The sequence below is a fragment of the Syzygium oleosum genome, unplaced genomic scaffold (assembly GCF_021117445.2).
Source record: "Syzygium oleosum isolate NSW1041296 unplaced genomic scaffold, Sole_v2.1 Sole_v2.20, whole genome shotgun sequence".
Taxonomy (NCBI): domain Eukaryota; kingdom Viridiplantae; phylum Streptophyta; class Magnoliopsida; order Myrtales; family Myrtaceae; genus Syzygium; species Syzygium oleosum.
This window is the reverse complement of record NW_026607504.1, coordinates 6,964,257-6,981,792: the sequence shown is the minus strand read 5'-3', so window position 1 is coordinate 6,981,792 and position 17,536 is coordinate 6,964,257. Positions and strand designations below refer to the sequence as shown.

Genomic DNA, 17,536 nt, shown 5'->3' with positions numbered 1-17,536 from the left:
TTATTCATCTACGGTCAGGACCAGCGATTGCCCGGTTTTCGCTAGACAAGGGATGCTGGAGCTGAGGTAGGTCTCGACAAGGGTGAATGCCTTGCCGCGATTTATCCGGTCTCTGTAGTACTCGGAGATGGTGATCTGCACATAGGGAGGGAATGCATTCAAGAGCCCTGTAAACGTGGCTTTGAGCAGCGGAGCGAAGTTAGTCCGGGACATACCGTCGGAACACATCGAACGCAAATTAGCTCGCCCATCATTGTCATCATCATTCTTTTCTTAAGAAGAAAACTGGAGAGTTTTGTAATAACGAAAGCTTGTTAGGAAGGGCAGTGGAAGAGAGTGAATGGGTCATTCGATGGTTCTCGGCATCTAGATTATATGTATTGTGGATTAGTCCCTGCATGAAAGTGATCTTCCCTTCAATAATAGGGTCCCGGTGAAGCCCTGTTGTTGCCTGAACCCAGCGCACATTGACCCCGATAGTAGGTTAGTAGGGTCACGTGGGCCAACGTGATCCAACAGTTGATATGCATTGTGCTTGGGTGCACCGGAATGCAAGTATGCGAGTATCATACCGGAAATGTCTTTTTGGTGACTTAGGGCGCGAATGGTAACCATTCTGCTCCAGAAATCAAATTCTTGCCAGAAATTGATTTCTGAAGGAGAAATCTGTTTGATAAAACATGACTAATTTTGCTCCAGAAATTGATTTCTGGAATAGAAATTTGTTTTGATTTGTTAATTTTTTTTGCACCTAAAAAAATTTAAATTTCACTCAAAGTGGGTAGCCACATGTATTCTAAGCCATTCTGTGAAGTTTTGAAATTTTTGATTTTTTTGGGTACCTCAAAAAAATTAAATTTCACTCAAAATGGGTGGCCACATGTATTCTTAAGCCATTCTATGAAGTTTTGAAATTTTTTATTTTTTTTGGGCACCTCAAAAAATTTAAATTTCACTTAAAGTGGGTGGCCACAAGTATTCTAAGTCATTCTGTGAAGTTTTGAAATTTTTGATTTTTTGATTTTTTTGGACACATAAAAAAATTTAAATTTCACTCAAGGGTGGCTTCTAAGCCATTCTATGAAATTTTGAAATTTTTTTTTTTATATTTTTTGAAAAAAATTCACCAAATTTCTTATTTTCCCGAAATCTGACTTTTTTTTTATTTTCTGGAAACTTTTATGAATTTTTCTGGAATTTTTCAATTTTTATGCATTTTCTGAAAAAAAAATTAGTGAGATCTCAAAATGTGTTGTAAAGGCCACGAAAAAAAGAGAAAAGAGGGAGAATGCATTCTGGAAGAGAGAAGCTACAATTGTAGCTTCTCTCTTCCTTGCCTAAAACTCATTCTAGAATAAAAAATGCATTCTCGAATCAAGTATTTTTAACAAACGCATTTTTATTCCAGAATGCAAAAATTGCTCCAGAATACATTCCGGAAAATTTTTAACAAACGCATTTCTGTTCCAGAATGTATTCTGAAGCAGAATTTCTGCTCCAAAATGGATTCCATGCGCGCCCTTACAGAGCTATTACGTGACATCCTGAGGCACCGCAATAGCCATAGCAATGAATTTGGAATGGATGTTGTACAAGGCCGAAGTCTCTCATGTTATTTTTGCTTCTCGGTGTAGTCTCTCAATTGATGGTTGGATAGTAGGAGTCTGCATGTTAGGATTAGGCACACAAACACAACAGACTAGAGAATAATTACGAGAAATGTTGGGTTGTGATTCATACTCCCTATCGACAAAAAGGCACGGGGGTCCCACTTCTCGGTGAGTGGGTGGAGGTCCCAGGGCTGCCCTGTTGGGGTCACAGGGGGCAACGCCGCACAAAGAAAGAGAGCTTTTATTATATTCACCCTTATACTTGGGTTACATTCAGTAGAAGATTCCACTATAATTAACACCCATCATCTCTCTATTTGCAACTCTCAATTATAAAATAAAGAGCTTATATATAAGTGACACAAGAAAACCTTAGGGACCGAGAAAGCCCTAGGCCATTCAGTGGCTATTCATAGGTCCAAACCCATATTACCAATAAAATACGAACTCAAACTATTAAAACCCTCTAGCGGCCTGAGGGCACTGCCCCCTGCAACCTTGCCAGGGTGCCCTCCCCGGAACCCCATATACCTTCTTATCAATGGGGAATACAAACCACACCCCAACATCTCATTGGCTTTGCGTATAGGTTTTCCAATCAATACATTCTTTACACATGAAACCTCAAGCTTGCCGCCGGAACTAAATTGAGCTGTTAAAGATATAATGCCAAACTCAATCGATTATTTTGGCCTTTAGTTTCGATCTAACTCTTTTGGCTATGTAATGTTACACCAAGTAGTACTAAGATTTCAGATTTATGATGATTCCTACAACGCAAGAAACCAAGGAGCTACACTGGAAGATCCTTATAAGTCGAAACACATAATTTAAATCGTCTGTTGCACGATACACATTGAACCAACAAGTATATGCACGATGCTCAATTGACATCGCAGGAACCAATGAATGCTAACTTGTCCTGGCAATGCCGCGAAAGTCATCCCTACCTAACAAATGCTCTGACTCCATGCTTTTCAGATTGGCAAAGCTTCTGATTAAACTCTAGCACAATCCAGGCCGATCTGCCTAAGGCAGGACCAGGTGTTGTACGCCGAAATGCAGCCGAGAAAGGAAGGAGATGTAGACCAAGAAAAGTGGAGTGTATTTCCGAACCCAAACTTACCAGCTTCGATTGGACCAAAATGGAACTGTTGAACCAGTTCCAACCCCTGAGGCAAATTGTAGGCTTCGAAACAGTATTGGCTTTCGATTCTCTGAGGTCGTAAATTGAGACGCTAGGAAAGCTCCTGTCACGCTCGGTGCAATTCACATTTACGACCAAGCCCCTGACCTCGCCATTTACCCCTCTCTCTAGCGCAACCAAATCAGAACAATATCTCGCAATTAAAGTTCTATCTGTTATGCAATAAGGCTCCGAAGTAAACAAAAGAAAGAAACGAAAAAACAGATATTGTTAAGACTTAAGAGAAGGTTGATGAAGTTCCATGTAGTATATATATATATCACCAGCAGGGTTTTGGGGTAAGAGGATTCCTATTGTAATTAGTAACTGTTACAGTTAATGTTTTCTCATTTTTCATTTTATTTAATTGATTAATTTATTTTCAGTCTGCTATTTTCCATATTTAAATAGAAAAATTGTTGAGAATTGAAGCGAAATCGGACACTGTATGGATTGGGTCTAGTCATATCATATATGAGTCACTAAAATTATATTACATAACTAAAATGCGTTAAGTTTTAATCCATTTGAACTCATTTTCAAGCCATCCAAACCAACACGACTCACCTGCTTGACATTTCTATTCACAAGAAACACGTGTACCAGTTTGGTCAATGTACACCTTTCTCTTTCCCTTCTTTAGCACATCCTCTCCCACCGTTCTCTTGCTCTCCTTCGCTCAATTTCCGTTACCCTTCTTTCTCAGCCATTGCTCTTGCTGCAGTTGCTTCTGCTGCCGCTGCTTTTTCTTCCTCTGATTTCTTCCTGGCATCCTCCTTCGCCTTTTGGAGCGCTTCGATCAATCTCTCCAAGCAAGCCTCCTCATCCTCGTCGTCCGACTTGAGCATCAAGTTCTCCGCCACGTCCGCTGGAGTCATCTTCGTCTCCTCCAGCAACTGCCTCACCGTTGCGAACAGTGGGTGCGCCTTGACGCCCAAGTAATTCCTCGAGAGCACCTTGAACGACTCGAAGCAGCAATATGACATCTCGATATGCTTGTCCATCCTCCCTCTCCTGATTAGGGCTGGGCCGAGCTTCTTGACATAATTGGTCGTGAACACGATGATCCTCTCACCCCCGCAAGCTGACCATAGCCCGTCGATGAAGTTCAGAAGCCCTGAGAGCGTGACCTTGCTCTCTTCCCCTCCTATCTCTGTTCTCTTGACAGGATCCGCTTTCTCTTCGTGGTTGTCTTTCTCTTGCTTCTTTGTCTTCCTCTGGCCTATCAGGTCGAGCGAGCAGTCGATGTCCTCAATCACAATGATCGACTTTGCAGACGTCTCGATCAGCAGCTTCCTCAGCTCCGTGTTGTCCTTGACCGTTGTAAGCTCGAGGTCGTACACGTCGTAGTTGAGGAAGTTGGCCATCGCAGCAATCACCGTAGACTTGCCGGTCCCTGGCGGGCCATAGAGAAGATAGCCGCGCTTCCATGGCTTGCCTATCCGTGCATAGTATTCCTTCCCATGCTGGAACTGAAGGAGGTCGTTCATGATCTCCCTCTTCTTGTTCGGCTCCATCGCCAGGGTGTCAAACGTCGCGGGGTGCTCGAATGCCCCGTAGCTCCACTTGCTCTCCCTGTAGTAGTGCCAGTTCCAGCTCGGGTTGTTGGTGAAGAGCTTCCGCAGCCGGTTGTTGGCCGCCACAGCCTTCCCCTTCGCCAGGACGTGCTTTATGTAAGAGTTGGTGATCATGTCCCGGTGGCTCCGGTGGAAGGTCAGCCTATAAAACCTGGTGGCAAAAGCAGTGACCCATTTGATTTCGCTAGTATGATCAGAGACAGGTGGACTCTAGGCAAGAATTTCATCATTAGGGAAAAAAACCTTATTTCACTAGATAATCCAAGTAAGCCGATTATTAAATGTTTTATTAAATTAAACGATGTTGACGAAGATATGTGATCCTGACTTTGGAAAATGCTGAAATCAATACGTTAACAATAATGGTTAATACCACGAAAAACACCAAACTGTGACAAATTTATCCCAAACTAATATTTTGACTATCAAAAACCCCAAACTGGTATACATATGACAGATTTACCCTAAACTAATTTTTTGATAACCAAAAATCCAAAACTTGTATATTTGTGACAAATTTACTCTCCGTTAAATTGGATTAATATCACAAAAAACCACAAAATGGTACACGTGTCAGACGGAGGGTAAAACCACAAACCAGTACACCCGTCAACTGCAACATGTCATCCAACTTGGAAATTTTACGGTAAAATTTAACGGAAACTAACAGAGGGTATAATTGTCACAAATGTACCAGTTTAAGGTTTTTCGTGATCAAAAAATTAGTTTATGATAAATTTATCATAAATGTACCAGTTTGATATTTTTCGTGATATTAACCCTAATAATAAATCCAGTAACAAGCATAGCAAGATAGATGTTACTACATTGGATTTATATGATATATACCTTCTATTTTCAGAAAAAGGGTAAAAGGAAATCGTGGAGTTAGGGGAGACGATCAGGCACGACCACCAGAGCTTGACCCCTTCAAATTCGTCGACAATCTCCTCGTTGTCGTCCATGCTGAGGAAGAGCGACCGGCAATCCTTGACAGAGGCCTTGAGCCGCTTGGCCCTGGCGGAGGCACTCGCGCTCAGGTAGTTCTGGATCGCGGAGTAGGCCTCGCACCGCTCGAGCCGCTCGCCCCCATACTCCGGGAACGTGATCTCAACGTACGGATTGATGTGGCCCACGGCTCTGTGAGCATAGCCCTCGATGTGCATGCGGAGCTGGGGCACTGCCCATGCGAACATCAGCCCGGTCACGACCGAGCCGAGGTGAGCCCACATCTCTAATGCTGTCATCATGGTTTCACTTCTTCTTCTTCTCTCTTAGGGCTGAAGATGGAGAGGAAGTTCCAAGTCCAGCTTTTGTTGATTGTTGCTTCCATGTTATGTGGAGGCTTGTACTTATATCGAGTGATCAGGAAGCTACTTGCTCATGCACGCGTAACTTCCCAACCATTTCCTCGTCATTTCAAGATTGTTTTGTTTTGCGGTCTGGTCTGCTCGCAACTCAACGGAAGATGTCATTCGTCAGATAGAACTCGAACTTCTTCATTTTTATTGACCAGAACAGAACATTTGCGTTAGGTCTATGCAACTGTACAGCTTGGCTCATTAATTCCTTGAGTCAAATTATGCAATATCATAGCCGAAACACTTCCTTACTTGGTAGTCATACCATCTCTTCATTGGATACGTGAAAAGAACGGAGGGGTAATCAACGCTTGCAACTCCCTCTGAGTATTTCTACGAGGGTTCGTCCCGTTATAGAATATTAGATTTAAGTCAGCAACTATATAATTTCTATTCATATGAACGTATCGGAGAAGCAAATAAAGTTTTTTTTTTTTTTGGTAAGTGAGAGAAGCAAATAAAGTTTGTCCATTTCGAAATCAAAGTATTTGTTGACATGGCATGGTGGGATATTTCTCCACAATAACAAGCCCATTGTTGGCTCGACTTTTCTTGCATTTTCAAACTTCCAATCGACACGTTCATACAAATAAAAGACCAGACGAAGACGCTCAGAAAGTGACTGTCTCTTTATATTTTCTTGTTCTTTTCATGGGTGTTGCCAACTACCCTGATGGACATGCATTCGGACTTTTTCAGATACTAAAGAAATGACATGTCATTGTGCTTAAGTACCATTGACAATGCGACACCTTGACAACAATAATAATTAAAAAAATAGGGTGCTGCCAAGCTAACGGCCCCATTATTCTTCCGGTGCCTTTTTTGCCCCACACTCTATTGAGATGAAGGAGACAACAAGCAAATTTGGAAAAGAGTGTGATAGAAAATTCTAAGATATATGTAATTATTGATTGCTCTTGTTCTTTATCAAACAAATTTATAGTTTTATCCCTATTTCCTCCTTCGCACTTTAAGCACCATCATTTGGAACTTTTAGTTTAGTTGCAAAGGTGCTGTTGATTTCTTCTCTATGAGGATATAATTGGTTTTCCGGTGTTGGATTACCCGGCACTAAATTTATCAGTAATAATTCACTTTTGAGTTGATATTTATTTATTCAGAAGATACAAAATATATATAAATTAGGTAAGTTTCAAACTCCCCGTATATTAAAGTATGATGTCTTTGAGTTCCTATATGGAAACCCAACTCGGATTTGGGACATGCTTAAATTTCATTTAGGACTATTTCGAGTTTGATAGGGTCGGCCTTGCAAATCCAATAATTAGTTGGTTATCTGCCAAATAAATTATTTATTTTGGAAAAGTGGGACGCCAATTTCGTCCCAAATGGAAAAAAACTGAAAATAAAAGAAGAAGAAGACACCAGAAAAGAAGGAAAAAAAAAGGTAAGATTTAATCTTGATGTCACTAGCAGGGAATTGGGTGGCAGGAGACGTTTAGTTTCAAATATGGAGATCAACGCTCAGCTAAGAGGCAGAGTAAAGGTGACAAAGGGATGTGAGTTAGAGACGGACAAAAAAAATCTTAAAACAAAAATGGGCCCCACATTTTGACCTCAATGTTTGTTGTTTACAAGGTGCATAAGTAGTTTTGTATTTTTAGTAAAATTGAAATCAAGCAAAACTAAGGAAAAAAATAAGAAATAATCTTAAATTAAGAGTGAAACTCATAAGAAATAATATTATTAATTTAAGGTAATGGGGGAGTCAGAGTAAAAAATGGGGTGGAAAAAACGTGAGTCAAAAAGTAAATAGTGTTTGGAAAACACTTGTAAAAATATTTAGTAAAACAATTTTTGGATGAGCTTAGGCGATAGAGGCAGCTTAGGCAACAACCCGTCGCTAAGGTCATGGGACCCTAGGGAAGGACCATCAAGGTCGCTCGACCTTAGGTGAGCTATGGAGACAAGGCAAGCATTAACCATTTGCGACCCTCGCACAATCTCAAACAAGCTAGATTTAAAGACAAGAGGCAAGAGTCGACCCCTGATGACCCTTGGCGACCTACATGTGGAGAGAAGAGGCAAGCGTCGACTATTAGTGACTCTCAGCGACCCACACATGACCTTAAGCGAGCTAGATTTAGAGATCAGAGGTGAGCATCGACCCTCAGCGATCCTCGCACGACCTCACGCAAGCTAGATCAAGAGACCAAAGGTGAGCGTCAACCCTAGCGCAATCCTGGTGAGCATCGATCATAGGGCAGCAAGCTAGATTTGTAGCGAATAAGAGAGACGATGAATAGTTTCCGAAGCGAGGGCAAGACAAACAAAAATAGATTAAACCCCTAAAATAGCATTTTCGAAATGCGAAAAGCAAAAAATGATCTCAAGTTGCATTGGCCTTAGCAAAGCTCAACTTTCACTCCAAGGCTTTTAGGACGTGTTACCAAACACTTCAATTTTGGTACAACAGCCTTTGAAGGCCCAAAACACTATGGAAATGCTCTTTCAAAATCTCCTAAACAAGATTGATTGGTTTGGATGTTGGTTCATGGGCATCCTAAGAAGAGAGAGGGGGACAATGGAAGCGGCTCTAAAAATGAGAGAAATCCATAACTTTTTGCGAGAGCTCCAAAGTTTTCTTTTGCCTTCTCCTCATTCCACTTTTCCAAACACAACACAAAAGCTACCATGAAACAGTCGGCCGGGGGAAATGATGATATGAGAGTGATGAGACTAGCAAATATCACCTAGAGGGGGGTAAATAAGTTATTTAAGTACTATTTGATCAATTTTAACACGGAAGTAATTGATCACAGGTAAAGTTTAAACAGTATTCAGATTTTGATCAATCTTTGAATAGCAAACAAGTAAATGTGCAATTAAATAAATAAAAGGAGTTTTAGAGAAGAGAAAATTTGCACACAGGTGTATAGTGATTTGACTTAAATTAAGCCTACGTCCACTCTCCCACGCTAACAGCCTACTGGCTGGATTCCACTAGATGATCAATCAATAAATTACAACTGTGAGTGATAATTCTCAGTGTATGATAGGTCTCACTCTCTCACTCAATCGCTTTTTTCAGTTTCTCTCAAAGATTACACTTTAAAGCTCACGAAAGACAAGTATATAGATTGAAGATTTCTCAGATTTTGGAATTCTAGATTATGGATCTCGTCTCTTACTTCTGCTACTCAGCACGTTGGTCTCTTTTTATACTCCTCCACTTCCAAAATAGCCGTTGAACAGTGTTCAGAAGATCGTCTTCCAATTTACCCATTGGACAGAACTGTATCAAGAAGATTGCGTAACCATTGAGGAACAAAATCTGAATCTCCGCTGAATCTGGTCGCCCAAACAACCAAAGTTTTGATTTCCATAAGTAGAACTTCTTCGCTTGGAAAGTGACTTGTCTCGAGATTAATTGCTAATCAATCAAGATGTTTTGCATATAAAACTGTTGCAAAACAATCTTCAAAATTGAGTCAATCAATTTATTTTAAGTGTTTGAAATAAATGCGGAAAAACAAATACACAACACAAGGATTTACGTGGTTCGATCACAAGGTGATCTACGTCCACAGGCGAGGCAAAACAAAATTCCACTATAATCAAAGAGAGCACAGTTTTCAGAAGTCGAAAAAACGACTTAACAAAACCTTATGGCTCATAAATCTCTCCCAAAACGAAAATCTCTCTTAATCAATGAAAAATCTAGCTGCAGTATAAATAAGGCTCTCTAAAAAATTTCCTCGGGGGCATAGCCCCCGAACCCCCCAAGACATTTGTTCGCTTGCTCCAGCTTGGGCAAACCGCTATAAAAGATTTGTTCGCTTGCTCCAGGTTTGGCCTATTGGCTCAACCTTCCACGTCACGAACTAAATCTCAATTTTTTCTCTACTTTTAGGTTGCACAAAAAATATATCAGGTCGAGTGATGAACCGGACCGAGTACATAAAATTCAAGACATATTTAACATTAAGTATAAAATCCAAGCTAGATTAATAATTGTCATGTACGTTCTGAATACATATCACATTCTAAACTTGTGTCCATAGTTCATCATCTTTGGTGTAAAGTCTGAACCTCTTCAACTACAGTGTAAAGTCCAAACCTCTTCTTCTGCAGTATAAAATCTGAACATTTTCGTCTGCAGTATAACGTATGAATCTCTTATTTTGAAGTAATTTCACAATCTGAATAAAATTGTCATATGCTTCTCTTCCAAGAACAACTTTTTGAATTAAAACATTTCAAAAAATTTATCAGATTTACAAAATACTCATGTATAGTTTTGTTAATTTCAAAATATATTAGGAGATTTTCCCAATAAAGAGAGACTTGTACAATTCCCTGGGTCTGTGCGGCGGTGATGTATGTCCCTATAGCTGTTTCTAGTCTTTAATCAGAAGCGTTGTTGTTATAAGAACGATGAAAACAGTTCTTGATGACGACTGAAAAGGTATCAATTCTTTCATCTCGTAATTATCAAATTTCTCAAGAAACGACTGCAGATGTTCTACTCTCACGTTGTCGGAGGTTGGGTCATGGTTGTCGTATTCAACCTTGTGGGAATGGCCCCCACCTGTCCAATAAGGAGCCTCTCTCAAAACCCAGAGGCTCTCTCTCTCTCTCTCTCTCTCTCGGTGATTAGATTTTGGAGCTTTGGGAATATCCAAAGGAATCGGCACTGTCTCTCTGCATTCCTTTGACTCAACTTGAACTCAGAGAAACGAGGGAAAGATCGTTCAAATAGAAAAGATACGAAGCACCCACCAACCAGCTCTTCTTCATTCGCAGATGATGATATGATTATTTTTTTTTTTTTACATGGGCTGTGCTAAAATTTCCACAGCACAGTCAATCACAGCTACGCTACAGATTACATTATGGCCTGCCAACTTGTGAACTCTGTTCCTGATAACCAATATGATTGCTTTTTCCCCTCAGGCAAAGAAAAAATTTTGCACTGCAAAAAAAAAAAACCCCCCCTGCAGTCAGCAGACTAACGGTATTGGCTGGTGCCAAATTGTTTTTTCTTTAATGGTGTCCTCTGTTCTGTGACCAAAAGGAAAAGGAGAACAGGAAATCTGAAACGCTTTTGTCTTCCTCGTAAAACTCTCTTTTTCTCTCTCTCATGCACTCCCTCATCCTCTTTGTTTTGTCTCCAAGCTGTAACATTTCTGGGGCGTCGTAAGATATTGCTTGTTGGGTCTCTCACCACACACTCTCTCTCTCTCTCTCTCTCTCTGTCGTTTCAAATTTGAATGCCGTTTTGGCCATTCGCCTCTCTGTGATCTTTCTTTATTATTTTTCTGGTTCACCCAGTGAAACGTGAAATTACCCCCGTCTTCGCGCCCGCGTCTCGCTCGCTCTCTCTTTGACCGCCTCGGTCACACCCCACATTGAATCTTGACCGCCACCACCACCCCCCCAACCCCCAACCCCACAGCCCGATATAAGCTAAAACCCTTCTCTCGGTACTTTCATCGAGCGCTCTGTTGGCGTCGTCCTCGCAGAAAGATGAACAAGGCGGCATCACATTGTGGTGGAGGCGTTGAGGCTCAGTCCCTCGCTGCTGGCCTCGGAGATCTCAGCTTCAGTAACAACGTCAGCATCAGCTTGTGTAGCAGCACCGTTTCTGGGTCTGATCACAGCGTTAGCAATGCTGCTCCAGATGCCAGCAAGAGCAGCGAGAGCTTGGCAGTAGATTGTGAGGACAGCGACAAGAGTAGTGTGACTTGTGGGAGTAAATCGAATAGTTTCAATGCAAGCGAGTCGAGCTTCAGGACTTGCTGCCCGTCGAAACCGCATCGAGGGAACGATATCCGGTGGGACGCGATACAATGCGTCAAGGGGAAAGATGGTGGGTTGGGGTTGGGCCATTTTAGACTCTTGAAGAAGCTGGGGTGTGGAGACATAGGGAGTGTGTACTTAGCGGAGCTTAGAGGGATGGGTTGTCTATTTGCGATGAAAGTGATGGACAAGGGAATGTTGGCTGGGAGGAAGAAGTTGGTGAGAGCTCAAACTGAGAGAGACATTCTGGGCTTGTTGGATCATCCCTTCTTGCCGACGCTGTATTCGCATTTCGAGACCGAGAAGTTCTCGTGCTTGTTGATGGAGTTTTGCAGCGGTGGCGATCTCCACACTCTTCGGCAGCGCCAGCCTGGGAAGCATTTCACTGAGCAAGCTGCGAGGTTCGTGTTGAATTATTGTTCTTGAAGTTGGAAGTTTCTCTCTGCTTGTTTTGCCATGCTTTCAATGTTTTGCTTTCAAAGTTAGAGAGACTCAGTTGACCCACAATGTGTAGGCAATGCAGCAGGTTGATTGTGACTGAGATTGTGTAAATTCTTATAAGCAATCAGCGGCTTGTGTGCTTTTCGATAGTAAGCAGTGGAATTTGAATTAGTGGAGCGTAGTCGTTCAATTTGACTGCAGTTTTCGGTGTGGCGTCGGACTATTGAAAAAAAAAAATTGTGCTTTCACAGATTAATTTCTTGGAACACACTGCCACAATGCTGCATTAGTTCTTTCAATTTGTGTTCAGCTGTTGCTTTTAGCCATACACTGCAGTTGTGTGTGGGGTTAAAAACTTCAAGCCATTTTCTGAAAGGCGATTAAGTAATCGCGCTTTTATTGGGATTCATCATTTATGCTTGTTTAACCCATTGTTTCACCCACTCCTGCTTTGTCACCCTCTGTCGACAGTAGGAATTGCTGGATTAAATTCTTGACAGTATACCCTCTCTTGCAGGTTCTACGCATCTGAAGTGCTTCTCGCCCTTGAATATCTACACATGATGGGTGTGGTTTACAGGGACTTGAAGCCTGAGAATGTCCTTGTGAGAGACGATGGCCACATAATGCTCTCCGACTTCGACTTATCACTCCGGTGCTCCGTGAGCCCCACTCTCATCCAGTCAAGCTCGGAGTTTCCTTGTAGGATCTCCGCATACTGTATCGAGCCCGCATGCATCGATCCGGCCTGCAAATTGCCCGTTTGCGTCGAGCCTAACTGCTTGCAACCATCTTGCTTTAAACCCCGTTTCTTAAGCACAAAGCCACCAAAGGCAAAAGGTGAAAGGATTAACTTAGTAAGTTCAGATTCGCTCCCTCAACTCATTGCGGAGCCCACAAATGCCCGCTCTATGTCATTTGTCGGGACTCACGAGTATCTGGCTCCGGAGATAATCAGAGGGGATGGTCATGGGAGTTCTGTAGATTGGTGGACGTTCGGAATCTTCTTGTACGAGCTGCTACATGGGAAAACGCCCTTCAGAGGCAATGGAAATCGCGAGACCTTGTTCAATGTGGTTGGGCAGTCTCTGAAATTTCCGGAGGGGTCTGCGGCTAGTTTTCCCGCTAAGGATTTGATCCGGGGTCTGCTCGCGAAAGACCCGCAAAAGAGATTAGGATTCAAACGTGGGGCTGCAGACATCAAGCAGCATCCTTTCTTCGAAAGTATCAATTGGGCTCTCATCCGGAGCACTCAACCCCCAGAAATCCCGAAGCCGGTCGATTTTTCATACTTGAACCACCCGTTCAAGGCTGTGCCTCAGAACGACAAGGGGGCAACGGACTCGGATAGGTCATCTGGTCCTTATTTAGATTTCGAGTTCTTCTGATTATTTTTGGAGGGAAGGCTGGGTAGCGGTAGCGTCAGTTAGGATGGGGCGGTGGGGGTGGGGGGACTAGTGACAATTATGTTGTGCAATCGATCCCAAAATGAAATTTTAATTATCTCTTTCGATCACTTTCTGCTCTTTCCTTTCCCAACTCTAATTGCATTTTGCGCATAAAAACACAACTCCCTTTTTGCTGCACTTTTAAAGAGCTGAAGATAGGACAGATGAGGCATCTTTTGCTGCTTTTTTTTTTTTTGTCTTTATCAGCTGGGAAAAAGGCTTACAAGGTGAGAGGTGAAACTCAGACAAACGCATTCCATTGCACATACCATGCCTCTTTTTTCAAACGCTCCTCTTTGCTATGTCAGAAAATCTGGATTGGCCCCAGTGGCCCTCTTCCTAGTTCCTACTTTTATATGAAGACTAGTCTCAACTTTCTGGAAAAAGATTATTCTTGCTTGAAAAGAAAAAGGGGGGGATTCGAGCTATAAGACAAGTCATGGAAAAAGGGTCTTTAGGCAGTGCTGAATTTTGGTTTTATCTAGTAATGAGGAATCGTCGTGGTCCCACAGTAATACTCTCTCTGGTCCCATCCTTGCGGTATGTTCGGTAAGCTTGGCGTTGAGATAGTTTCCAAGCTATGCTCTATTCTTCTGTATCATTCTCAGGCTTTTCTTGAAAGAAAATGACACTCCACTCTGATCGTCGCCTTCTTTCTCTTCCCGTGACTATTGAGACGAGGTTGTATCGGACTGGTGATCGCCAAGAACCGAGTTCGCGCGTGATAAAGACATGTGAGTTCGCAGAATTGGTCTGAAGAGACGGCCTAGGTGGCCAGAGACAAAAGCGAATGTTTCTTTACATTGGTTGCTGTCCGTTTCTGGGACCATTTTGTATGGTTTTAGAGAACTTAGATTGATAGAATTACACGACCCGCAAGTATGCAATCATGAACATGTTCGAGTTCTTAGGCGTGTGACATCTGTTTCTCAGCTTGGAGTGACTAGTTGATCGTTACATTGTGACTGTGTAATGAGTTCGATCGTTACTTATCCGATGTACTCAAATTGAGTTTCTAAGGTTATTGTTTTGGCTGATTGTCGTATGGTTGTTGCCCGGGAGCGTGCGAGCACCCAGGTAATCTCTATTGGCCGTGGTTCCTCGTCCCAGATGCACCAGCCGAGTAATTGTCGTGGCCATACAAGTCCGTGATCGTGAGTGGCTCCGACCGATAGTGAACTTTGGTGATTCGAATCCAGAATTCGTGCAGGGAACACGAACGAGGTTGCCATTTGAGATTAAATGTTTCTGTTCTTTGTCCTGTTAACCGGTTGATTTAGTAAAGAGACCCGATCGATCTGCATCTGGGAAGTCCCACCCTCTTTGCGCAGGCAGACAGACAAAAAAGGAGGCTATCCATACCAATCTTCTCAACCTAAAAAAGAAGAATGAGAGCTCAAGCCTATTATAACATGCAATCACAATAATGCTTTGGCGGGAAAACAATAAGCAACATTTTATTATAAATAAATCATCAAGAAAAGTCAGAAACACGAAAAATATTCGCAGAAATTCTTTCTCTAAACGATATGAGATTACGTTATTAAGATTGTCGATCAAGCGAACCAACATATGTGTTTGTTCCTCTTATTTAAAGACTCCCCTAACATCTAAAAGTTTTGAAGTAAATTTATCTCTTTTCGAAATTGTACAATCAAAATCTAATCTCTTCGCCTTTTAACGTGTGGACACAAAAATGTTTGATGTCTTGAGTTCCACGCAATATCAAGCATGACATCGATCATAATCAAATGACAAAGCACATGGACTTGGCCAATCAGAAAGCTTAGAACTCTATTGTCAGTTCCAACTCAAAATAGTATCGACATTTTAATTAGATTGGTGTTCAAATAAAGGAAATTTTCTTCTTTTCACCCCCATACAGTCACGTTTTTCTATATAAATCCATCTACTGTTAATTACTTAACTAAGCCATTTCTACTTTTACAAATTTTTTAATTAAGTCCCTCCGACACTAAATTTGACCAAATTCAGCTGACGTGATTTAATTACACTTATGGGGGCTAGTGGTGACCCCGGCCCCCCTATTTCCTCAAATTTTCCTTAAAATTAAGGAAAAAGAATTTATAAAAGGATCGATATTTCTTCGACCCGAATTTATCATCTTGTCGTCCCTAACGTGAAATTCTTGATCCGCCATTAACCACACTATTGGAGAGTGCGAATTTCAATCTTTAAAGTTCATTTTGGTCCCAAAGAAAGAACAAACCTCGATAAAAGAATAGTCTTCTAGCATCGTTCTAGTTCCACTTGTCCAGAAGGGATGACTTTGATCAAATCTTCCCTTCTTGAAAATCAAACTCTCATCCATGGCCGCGTTATGTGATGGCCCAGGTGGCGGTGCACGGGGAATAGGGATGGCGGTACCGTCGGTTCCATGGATCCACAGAACCGGACCACGGTCCGGTCCGATTCCCAGTGGTCTATGTGCGTCCCAACAAGTTTTCTGGACAAATAAAAAAAAAATATGTGGACCAACATCGGATCAATGAGAACAAAAAGAAAATAACATAACTTTCCATACAATTCATACACTATGATCGGTTATATTAACCACATCATCCATAAATCAAGTGGGTACCCATCAATTATTGGGAAAAATGACTAAGGTTATCCCAATTACACAAGACCTTTAGACATGATAACAAATTTTCTTCTTTTTTTTAATTTTTTTTTGGTCAGATTTTTTTAGTTAAAAATTAAAAAATAAAATATATTATTATTTTATTACAGGTCCGGTCCCGGGTGGGCGGGTGGCGGTTCCACACCGGGCAACCGAACCGGACCAGGTTCCCTTTGGAACCACGGTTCGGTCCGGTCAGGCGGTCCCCGGCGTCCGGCGGGTCGGTTCTTTTTGCACACCCTTAGCGTTATGTGATGGCCCGGTGGCGGTGCACGGGGAAGAGAGATGGCGGTACGTCCGCATCTCGATTCTCGGATGTGCGTAGGAAAGGGAGAGTCTTTCTTGTCCCACACGCCTGAGGGGGTCCTAGACTGACTTATAAGATTTTGTACGCGTTTAAAATTTGGGTTCTCTATCCGTACATACACGCATCGCCCAAAGGAACAAAACCGTGAAGGCCCAATGGGGCCCAAAGCGAACAATACCGTGAAGGCCCAACGCGGACAATATATGTACAGTGACGGATCTCGAGGCGTTACACGTTTTGCAATTGCGCACGATCCCTATTAAATTTCCAATTGCTTCTTCTCAATATTCTTCTCCCTCGTGACAGCTCTCACGTTTCATCCCTCTCTCCTCCATTTTACGTCTCAAATCTCTTTCACCCCAAGATGGTGATCCACCTCGAGAAGATGGCTTCTGCAGCTCCTGAAAAAGCCCGACACATCAAATGGTACAGTGAAGGACCTTTGAGGGGCACTGGGCCTTATAGGTAACTCTGATTTGCCAATCATCCGTATTCTTTTAGGGTCACATTCAAATTTGACTTTGCGACCCGGGTAATTATTCGATTTTCAAAGTATTGATTTCACATGAACAAACATTTTTCTGTTCAAATGGAAAAGGCCCTTGTTGTCGACTGCAATTACAACCCATTCGACTGTGTCTGGTCGGAAATCTGTTTTCGGAATGATATTTCAATGTTTGCATCATCACTCTCACCAAAAAATAAAAACTTCTTTTATCGGGTTTCTTGAACATTTCTGTGCCTCTGCTACAATCAAAGCAAGTGCATTGAGATGATACGTTACCTAGAGGAACTAAGATTTTGCTCTGAAAATAGTCAGCATTCAACTTATTTAGGTCAATCAATTTTCTTGCATTGAAGGTGGGTCAATGCATCCGCTCATGAGGCTACGCATCGACATCAATACAGAGGGAGTTTTTGGTACAATGGGATTTACACATAGACATAGCAAAATCACATGCGAGTAACATCATGAGAATAAAAGTTCGGGTTACGAAAAATTCCAAACTAATATATTTGTGATAAATTTACTCAAAATTAATTTTTTTATCACTAAAAACCCTAAATTAATATACAAGTGACAAATTTACCCCAAATAAATTTTTTGATCATAAAAAATCCCAACCCGATACATTTGTGACAAATTTACCCTCCGTTAGTTTCCGTTAAATTGCATTAATACTAAGAAAAATTAT

At 41.8% G+C, this 17,536-nt stretch overlaps 1 protein-coding gene and 1 pseudogene across 1 annotated transcript; one reads left to right on the top strand and one right to left on the bottom strand.

Annotated features, from left to right (window-relative positions):
• LOC115670218 (AAA-ATPase ASD, mitochondrial-like) lies at nucleotides 1-5,623 on the bottom strand (annotated as a pseudogene).
• Nucleotides 5,624-10,777: 5,154 nt separating this feature from the next.
• LOC115670164 (serine/threonine-protein kinase D6PK) lies at nucleotides 10,778-13,398 on the top strand. The gene is made up of 2 exons (XM_030591367.2): nucleotides 10,778-11,901; nucleotides 12,459-13,398. The coding sequence occupies exons 1-2, from the start codon at nucleotides 11,228-11,230 to the stop codon at nucleotides 13,327-13,329; spliced, it is 1,545 nt and encodes a 514-aa protein (XP_030447227.1). The 5' UTR covers nucleotides 10,778-11,227; the 3' UTR covers nucleotides 13,330-13,398.
• Nucleotides 13,399-17,536: the final 4,138 nt, after the last annotated feature.

Coding starts and splice junctions, on each gene's coding strand:
- LOC115670164 (XM_030591367.2), top strand. CDS start 11,228: ATGAACAAGGCGGCATCACATTGTGGTGGAGGCGTTGAGGCTCAGTCC. Junction 11,902..12,458: donor TTCACTGAGCAAGCTGCGAG/GTTCGTGTTGAA, acceptor CCTCTCTTGCAG/GTTCTACGCATCTGAAGTGC.